Source organism: Musa acuminata, chromosome BXJ1-2, assembly GCF_036884655.1.
Source record: "Musa acuminata AAA Group cultivar baxijiao chromosome BXJ1-2, Cavendish_Baxijiao_AAA, whole genome shotgun sequence".
Classification (NCBI taxonomy): Eukaryota; Viridiplantae; Streptophyta; class Magnoliopsida; order Zingiberales; family Musaceae; genus Musa; species Musa acuminata.
In genome coordinates this window covers 20,111,577-20,121,166 of record NC_088328.1, presented here as the reverse complement: position 1 = coordinate 20,121,166, position 9,590 = coordinate 20,111,577, and the positions used below count along the sequence as shown (strand labels likewise).

General features: G+C 44.4%; 1 protein-coding gene across 1 annotated transcript; it reads right to left on the bottom strand.

The window, feature by feature from the left end:
* Window positions 1-2,050: 2,050 nt before the first annotated feature.
* LOC135597365 (ACT domain-containing protein ACR8-like) lies at window positions 2,051-4,625 on the bottom strand. The gene is made up of 6 exons (XM_065090219.1): window positions 4,213-4,625; window positions 3,958-4,003; window positions 3,681-3,863; window positions 3,012-3,590; window positions 2,809-2,913; window positions 2,051-2,721 (listed from the first exon to the last, which is right to left on the bottom strand). Exons 1-6 carry the CDS (start codon window positions 4,272-4,274, stop codon window positions 2,341-2,343), a joined length of 1,356 nt encoding a protein of 451 aa, XP_064946291.1. The 5' UTR covers window positions 4,275-4,625; the 3' UTR covers window positions 2,051-2,340.
* Between the last annotated feature and the right edge of the window lie 4,965 nt (window positions 4,626-9,590).

The window sequence follows — 9,590 nt, the reverse complement described above, 5'->3', positions numbered from 1 at the left end:
AGTACTCGTAAAGCTACTGGCTAGTCTACCGCTATCAAGAACCATGTGAAGGAATCTATCTACAGAAGAAGCTGCACAGGCTGAGGTGCTCTAAAAGCTATGGCTTAACCATGAAGCATCAGCATCTCTCAAACATGAGTGTAGGGAAGGCGAGTAGCAGAAAGCCTGCTGTATGATGACAAAAATTCGAGATGAAGGTTTGATGATCGACGTGAAATGTGTGTATTTTGACGTCGGAAGTATTCGACTGGATCTGCGCCAACCGAGACCAACAGGAATACAAAAAGAAGAGCCTGCATGTGAGTTGGAGGGGGCGTGCAGTAGCAGACGATGGCGGGCGTCAAAAGGCAACATATACTAAGAAAAGATGGGCGTGGGGAAATGAGTCCGTCGGACGAGTGAGGATGGAGCACAGCTCAGCGGATGCGCCGTGCCGGCGCGCCTTGCGGCGTGTGGAGCGCCAGTTTGGGGGCGTGGCGTGCCTGCATGGCCTCACTTAGGTCAAACAGGCAGCCCTCGATCGACCAACCAGCGTAGTTGGAGAACACTTGTTTAATCATGCGGAAGTTTGACTGCATCCTCCTACTATTGTGTTGCAAACAGGAGAGGACCAGCGTGGTGACAAACTAAAAAGAAGAGGAGGAGGAAAGGGAAGGTCACATGCTGTAGTTTGCCGCAGAGAGACGGGAGGGTGGTGGCAAGTTCTTACACGGAACAATGTGTTATTTTGAAATCGTCGTCATGGATGATCAACCTCCCGCTGAGCATTATCATTTTCTTGGGCAAAGATGTGTAGTTGGAACAGATGTCCTGACAAACTTAGGCCCCCCTCATTCTCTTTGTGAATGTAGTCGAAACACAAGTTAAAGACACACAGCATCATCTCCCAGTAACTTTATTATACTGCCAAACCAAGTAACCTCTCTTTAAAGATGGGTCTCATGTCTTGTATGGTACTTGCAGTTTACATGCATGAGAGCTGCTTGAAAATGACATGCCACCACAAATTCTAAATGACCTGGAAAGACTAGTGATATCTTCTCACTTGATCCATGGGACAAGATCTTGCGCAAGCAAAGAACCTGCATTGCTTTGGATGCATTGTCCTCGGTAGCCAAACAACATCAGCTAGATGCTAAAAAGAAAAAGGAGAATGTGCTGCTGCTATATCTGCCCTCTGTTTTCCATTCCATGGCAGAAACATGTAGGAAGCAGTACGCTTGTGGCATAGAAAGGACTGGTTAATGCTTGATGAGCAGACTTCTATGGTGTTGTTGTTTGATTCCTTGTGAGCCACATTCCTTGTATGATTTGAAAAAGTCCCTTGTCCCTTGTCCCTAGAGGAAATAGTACCCAAGTAGCTGACATATTTAAGAAGCTAATTATCTCTGAGCTTTGTAGACCCAACACCAATCATCTTGAACTAATCATAAGTGGGGGATTACTGCTCTGTGGACGCAGCAGCCCTTCAGACGAACAGCAGTTAGTGTCATACTTAGCTGTTGCCTTTAGATCAGTCAAGATCTTCCTGGCCCAATCTGATCTATAACTTTAAGGATCTGTCTTGCATCTTTTTTATATTTAGCATTCTATTTATTTTATTCTAGATTGCATTTGGAAAAGTACTGTAAACATGAATGAATGAATGAATGAATGAATGATCAACAAATGCTGCAATTTGTTTCTCTCACCATCAACAGCCAAGAGGACTCTTCCAGTACCTCTTGAAGGAACTCTTGCACTATATGAGGCTGGTCTCATCCTTTCAGCCAGCAAAGCAAACAGGGGGGAAGGTTGAGAGCAGAAACCTAAAGATGACCAATTAGGTGGTAAATTATCATCTTCATCATGTGAATCCTTGGAGTCTCAGACCACAAGGGGTGATGTTTTTATGTCAATTGCTTCCAAGAGTAGGTGACATCTGTCAGCCACAAGATGTGTAGAGTTTGGGGCTCTCATAGTCCATTGCGTGACTTGAAACTGAACTCAAATCAGAAGGAATTCAAATTTAACACGAGTAGGAGAAGAAAAGTTTCCCAAAGCTGAGAAGCCAAGTAAATTGAGTTCCTGTTGTCAAAAGTCAGTACTGAACATCCATTCCTTATGTACAAAGTGTCTCAAACACTATGAATACAAGAAATGAAAAGAAAAGTGCACACCAGGACCATCTTTCCAAGCTGGCAATCACATCCCACCACTTTCTTCACCTTCCTTTGATCTGCTCCCTCCTACTTACTTTTGATGCAAACCTGCAACACACACTCTCTCTCTCATACAGATACTGAATCTTCCGATGGCCCTCCCCTGAACTGTACAGTGAAGGAGGGTGGAACACTTGGCCTACGAACAGGACTTGATCAACCCCAGATTGTACAGGTTTCTCCAAAAGAGATTTCCCAGGTAGAACAGCCCGATGCCGACACCGCCTGAACCCTGGGCCTCCTCGTCGCCGTCATCGCCGGCCTTGCTGCGGTATTGTGGCCGTTTCTCCTCCTTCACTGTAAGGTAATCAGCACCAATCCTCTGCCGGACGGCATCGACAGCCTTGGGGTCAGCCGGTTGCCCGGCAGCGTCCGAGGTCACGTAGAACACGCCCGAGGCCGTGTCTCCCTTGGTCGACACCTCTGCTCTCGTGACTAACAGGCCGTTCTCTCGGAACGTCCGTGTCACCTCCGAGAAGAGCCCTGCCCGGTCCTCGATGCATAGCTCTAGCCTTATACCCTGTTACCATCCACAAGGTTAAGCTATGAACAAGACTGCTCTTTTGGAGCTTTTTCTAATGGAGATGGACATGGTTTGGTTGGTTACCTCCGTTGCTCTCCTCTCGATGGCGGCTTGTAAGCATTGGATCATTCTCTGTCTCTCTGCTTCTGAACTTATGGGGCTGCCGTCTTTGTGCCTTATGTAGAACTCCTAAACAGAGTTAACAGAGACAATTAGTACGAGTAATGGAGAAACAAAAATCAAACCTTTATTCCATTCTGTGAATCTGATCTAGAAAAAGGTCGAACCTGATGAGCTACATCCCCGTCAGTGTCGATGGTGCCGTGGAACACGACGTATTCCATGTCCGTGAGCGTGCACATGACGTCGAACAACAGCTTCGGGCGGTCCCGGCACTGCACGGCGACGACGGAGTACCCCTTCTCGACCCAGTTTTGCACCGAAACGGCAGGAGATGTCGACGACGCGGCCGATGGAGAGTGTCGCTCGTAGTCGCGGTCGGAGAACATCATCTGGTGGAGACGGCGGTCGGTGTGGGCGACGGGTATGGACGTGACGGCGGTCCTGGCGCCGCAGACGCCGTTGTCACCCTTGAGGACGTGGCGGAGGCGGGACTCGACGTGGTGAAGCTGCTGCGGGTCGCCGTCGATGGGACAGCCGGAGAGCTTGTCCTTGACGGTGACAAGGCATGCGATCCGGCCGTTGTGGGTCCATACCTTGGCGTCCACCACGCCGCAGCAGAGGTCGGCTAGCACTGCGAAAACCTCAGAGAGGAGACCCGGACGATCGGCGCCGGTGAGCTCCAGGACGGTGAGGCCTTCTGCGCTGTCGGGCCGGTGGAAGTCGTGCTCCTTCATGTCCAATGACTGCATTTTTCTCAACGGGTGAGCAAATACTGTCCCAAAAGAACAAAGACTTTGGCTGTGAACACACGAGTAACAGAGGGGTACTCGGACCTGTTCGAGGTAGGAGATGACGCTGTCGTCGGCGAGCTTGCGCCCGAACTGGTCGGTGACGTGGAAGACATCCATGAACCAGCGGCCGTCGGAGGAGATGTAGGCCTTCTTGATGGAGAGGTTGAGGTCGGTAAGGACCTGCACGGCCTCGAGGAGGATGCCGTGCTTCCTCGCGCTGTCCACCTGTTGTTGATTGCCAGGTGAACAAAGAGGGAGAGAGCTCTGTTACTCTTTCTGATCCTTAAGAAGAAGGTAATGAGGAGATCATTTGGCTTACCTTGACCAGAGTCGCGGTAGGGCAGACGGCATTATCGATGACAACCCTGCAACAGAGAGCCGGAAACAGAATGGTGTTAACGCGAGTTTGAAGAGGACGAGGAGTGCTCCAAATCAAGAAAAAAGATTGAAATTGGTGGAAAAAGAACACATTTTGCGGAAGAAATTTCATCAGATCCGAAGAAGGCGCGGCGAAGTACTCGAAGTCGATGAAGGAAGAAGGGTGAATGGAAGAAAAGCAGTGATATCAAGTCACCTGGGGGTGTCCATCCGGATGATAAGCTTCTCGTACTCATTCAAGCACGACGGCCATTCCATCTCTGCCTCGCTCTCTTCGTCTCTTGACGCCACCTGACTACGAACAACCTCAGCTCACAGGAAGCAGGACCCCAGCTCCCCCTTCTCCCTCCTCGGGCTTAAGCTCTCTCGTCTCTCTCACCCACGGACTACTCTGCTCCTCCTCTGCTCTTTAATATGATCCCCGAACGGGAACAAGATGGACAAAGCACAGCGGCTTCGGAAGCCCCGTCTTGATCACTCCTCCACCACCACCACCACCAATAGCGGCAGCAAAAGATCCTTTATTCGAAGCTCGCTCTTCCTTAGAACCAATCGCCTCTCCTGATCTCTACAAGGAATGGCGACGGAGACGGCCCCGCCTTGGCGAGGTGGCGGTGCGACATATTTAAAGCGGAGACCGGCGCGGCGGTCGGTGTCACATGGGGGGTGGGGGCCACTGCCCGGACCAGCTCGCCAGCTAATCTTCCGACCCGAGTCAAACGCAGCAGCCACCCACCCCCGACACGCCCGCATGGGCCCCACCGCCCGCGGCACGTCGCCGAGATCTTTGCTTTGCTTTTGGTCGAAGACTGTGTCGGGTGCTCGCGTGCCGACGCCGAGGCGGAGAGAGAGAGAGAAAGATGAGTACGGCCGGCAACGTGGTTCGACGTGGGTGTGGGGCCCGCAGTTGGCGGACCCGACTCGGCTCGCATTATTTTTATGAGCGTGCATGGACCGGCCGCTCCCTTCCATTAGATCATTTTTCGAAGGTTAGGTATTAGGTAAGGGGGTTGGCGTCTCTAAAATTTAACGACACTAAATGCCTTTTATTAGATTAAATAATTTTAGATAAGGACAAGACTCAATCTCGGATCTCATTACCTGAATATTTTTATTTAATATAAAATTTTATTAATGAGTTAACTAAATAATTATAAATTCTTTTAAAATTTATTATAAAAAAATATTATTGATATTTTGATCAAATGAATGGGATCTGGACCTTGGTATGTAAGATTTTTTCAAGTATATTGGAGGTTTTCAAAGTGTCTTTAGGTAAAAACATAAAAATCTTAATGTGCCACTCGCACGAAAATCGAAATCGAAAGATATTTCTTAAAAGTTTCTCTAACAATTAAGTTACTAATTTAAGGTCCCTAAATTTGAGTTCAAGTAATTAAAAAGGAGTTTGTCCTTTCCTTTTGCTATTCTTGATCATCATAAATTACGAGAAGAAATTTTATGATTATCTTTCTAATCTTTAATAACAAGAAGAAAGTTTATAATTGTATTTCTTGTAATAAATTACAAGAAGAAAGCTTTGATTTATCCTCCTTTATTGAGCACTATATGACAGTAACTATATATTCCTTATCATTGTCCCCCTCGTGTCTCGAAGGCGTGCTTCGATGCTCCTTGAGAGGGACTCGAAGTGTGTTGTTTAATTCATCCTACACATGAGTATTCAAAATTTTCTCATATGAGTCGGGTTTTCTGATACATGAGTCTCGGGCACACTTTACTTTATGCCTTCACTATGACGGATTTTTCTTCATGAATGTTGGGTTTTCTCGGCTCATGTGCCTCGAACATATTTTACCTTGTGCCTCCATTATGATGAATTGTTCTTCATGTGGGTCAAGTTTTCTTAACTCATACACCTAGAGTGCATTTTACCTTGTGTCTTTATTGTGGTAGATTTCTTTTCATACGGGTTGGGTCTTCCCGACTCACGCATTTCAAGCATATTTGGCTTGGTGTTTCCACCATAACAGATTTTTCTTTACATGGGTTGAGTTTTCTCGACTCGTATCTCGAGCGTATTTGGCCTTGTTAATCCGTCATACTTGATTTACCTCGGCATGAGTTAGGTTTCTCGACTCACACACCTCGGGTATATTTGACTATGTGCCTCCGCCATTGTCGATATACCTTAGCATGGGTCAAGTTTTTCAACTAATATGCCTCAAGCACATTTGGCCCTACACCTCCGTCATATCAGATATATCTTAGCATGAGTTGAGTTTCCCAACTCATACATCTTGGGCATATTTTGTCATACGCCTCCATCGTGACAGATATACCAGCGTAGGTTAGGTTTCCTGAGTCATACGCCTCGAGCACTTTTGGCTTTGCTCATTTGATGTGAAAAATTTACTTTCGTGCAAGTTGAGTTTCCTAACTCATACATCTTGGGCACATTTGGCCATATGCCTCCATCATAGTGGATATACCCTAGCTTAGGTTAAGTTTCCCGACTCATATGCCTCAAACACATTAGCCCTGCACTTTCATCGTGGCGAATTTTAAACCTTCCCATTGTGGCATGTTTCAAATTCTCCTTACATCGTGGAGGATTTTAAGCCCTCTCTCCATCGTAGTAGATTTTGATTCTTCCCACCATGGCGAGCTTCAAATTCTTTCTTAATTGTGGTGGGCTTCAGTTACGTCATTGTGGATTTACCTTAGCACGGGTTGAGTTTTCCGACTAACACACCTCGGGCACATTTAATCTTGTGCCTTCGTCATGGCGAATATATCTTTATGTGGGTCAAGTTTTTTGACTCATATGTCTCAGGAACATTTAGCTCTATGCCTTCACCGTGATAGATTTTGAACCTTCTAACCATGGCAAATTTTAAATTCTCCCTCCGCCATGATGGATTTCGGATCTTCCCATCGTGATAGGCTTCAAATTCTTCCTCTACTGTATCGAGTGTTAAGTCCTCTCTCCGCTATGGCAAGCTTCAAATTCTCATTCTGCCGTAGTAGATTTTAATTCATCTTTCCACTATGGCAAGTCTTGGACCTTCCCACCATGATAGACCTATTGGATTTGTCCCTAAAGGGACACTTATCTTAATCACAAGAGGAGAGAAACTGATCTCCTTATAAATCCTCTCACCCCATAGGGTGGGATTCATTCCTCTATCTAAGCCTCTAGAGTCTTCAATCTTTGGAGCCTCGAGAGTTCTCGACCTCATCCCCAAGGCCTTCTTAGGAGCATCTCCCCTCTCGCCCCAGTTCCTAGCAAGGTAGGTCAATTTTCGACTCCTTCATCCTGGCATTAGTTCTACTCTTTTGTCCCAGGTCATGATATTTCTCCTCTATGGTACAAGTTCTTTCCAATCTAATACTTGCATATTTTATTCACCATCCTTTGGTATGTTACCCCCATATTTTTCAATCCAAATGGCATAACTCTATAACAATATATGTATTAGTCCATGATAAAGGAGGTATGTTCCATACAACAAGTTGTCGTCCTTGTTTGGTTATACCTCGAAAATGCATTTATGAGTGTGAGGAGCTTATGGCTTAAGGTAGCATCAATCAACTAATTAATCTAGGGAAGAGGGTGTTGGGAAACCTAGACAAAGCATCACATGCGTAGTGGAAGAACAGAAAATACAAATCCTAGATTCCCCACATAAAAAGGTTCTTAGTGTCGTGCTAAGATTGATACATGAAAAATCATAAAATCGAAAACTACACATATGTGAAGATATATTACCTAGAAGGATCATATATCCTTGTAAAATCTCAAATCTATAAGAGTCGATGAAGGAGGTTAATTGTTCTTCTCTCTAATAGTGATCCACATGGCAGATGTGATAAAGACGCTCCTCAAATCACTATATGATCTTCCTCTCCATGCGGATCATGTGATCACTAAGGGACCTTTCATTCTTGCTGTCCACATGCCCCAAACTGGGGTTATCAGTTGAGGAGGAGAGGGAGGGAGCAGAATAGGAAGTAACAACCAAAAAGGGTCCAACCTATGCCCATTTGGTTCTCTCTAATTTATAATAGTCTCTATCAATTTAACCATAATAAATCATATCCTATTGAGTACTAGATCTTCATTCAACTACCCAAGTCTCTTGGATTAGTGGATCTCTACATAATAATCTCTCATTGGCTCTTATTGGATCTCATCTACAAGATTCAATAATTCAGAGGTTTACTAGATATCCAATAAGATAGAGGCTCCAACGGATATCTCATATCCAAAACTCTACTCATCGCAACACCTATCATATGTGTATGACCCTCTAGGCTCAATATCAAGCTGGACGTGAGTCATACTTATCATAACTCTTTCTAGCTAAGTGAATTATTATCTCCATAATAATTCACTCGATTCATCGACTATGAACGTACTAAGCCACTACGCCGTAGTCCCGAGATAATATAGGAGAATCCAATTCATTTGACCTATCTATCCTTAATTACCATATATCTATAGTCCATCACCTATCTAATATCTCAAAAATCGTATACCATGTATGGTGATGTCAGGCTTATACATAATCTACTCAAGTCTTGCTCTAATCGAATTCTCTAGAAATTTTTTTTCTCTCTTAATCCAAATGACCATAGTTAGGGATTTGCTTGAGCAAGAACATATAAAATATTCCTTTCATGACATTGAAAGTGAATGATCCTCTATCGACACTCAATTACCCTCGTAAGGTTGGTTGTCACTCCCGATGACCGATTGTGCTAGATTTGAAACTTCAAGACTTATAAGTCTGGTATCAAATATTGGAGTATTAGTACAAGAAAACTTTGGTGTCTCAAGTTTAAGAACCAGATACACTACTGAGACTACGGAATCATTATTTGATAATAAGGTATTATCAACCATCTATCATTTCATGAGCGGATCGATCAATGAACTTATTCTCTAATGAGTACCTATAATGTATCCCTAGTGTCTCCACATAAGTAACTATGAGACTAATCGCCTCTATTATATGGATGGGTATCAATCTATCTGGTTATCTTAATGTCCCTCTCGAGTAACCTATGATTATTTAGGGTCTATGTTTAAAGGTGAATCGATTTTATTATCATGATCTCATCATAATCTGATTCTCACAAATCTATTGACATCACCATACATACAACAGGCAACATAAAGTAAGAAAAAAATACTAAATAAATAATAAAAAAATAGTGTGTATCATGTCACACGTGCTATCACTCACGTGATTGGCTTTTATGGTACCTATAACTAGTAGTACATCGAGAGGAAGCTAACTATCATAAACTTAGTCAACACTATTTTAGAACCGAGTTCATTATCGAATGCGATGTGTAGGCTCATGGTCCCGAGAGGGGAGATGGAGTAGCAATAAACCTCTAAGCGAAGAAATTATAGGAGTGATATCATTAATCGAAAGATCAAATTTTAAAAAAACGTCAAAGTAGAGGATGTCAGCAAAGCTACCTACATCAAGAATCATATATATTCATCGATTGAGACTTCTTCATGAATCAATTTTTTCTTATTTGTAAGACGACCTCTGGTCTCGCCATGTTGAGGGGGGTCAACTCGAGTCTTAAGTG

What these genes read in the sequence shown, in the direction of transcription:
- LOC135597365 (XM_065090219.1), bottom strand. Translation starts at nt 4,274, where the DNA reads ATGGAATGGCCGTCGTGCTTGAATGAGTACGAGAAGCTTATCATCCGG. An exon ending in ACGGGGATGTAGCTCATCAG is followed by an intron (nt 2,914 to 3,011) that starts GTTCGACCTTTT and finishes AACTCTGTTTAG; the next exon opens with GAGTTCTACATAAGGCACAA. An exon ending in TCGAGAGGAGAGCAACGGAG is followed by an intron (nt 2,722 to 2,808) that starts GTAACCAACCAA and finishes GGATGGTAACAG; the next exon opens with GGTATAAGGCTAGAGCTATG.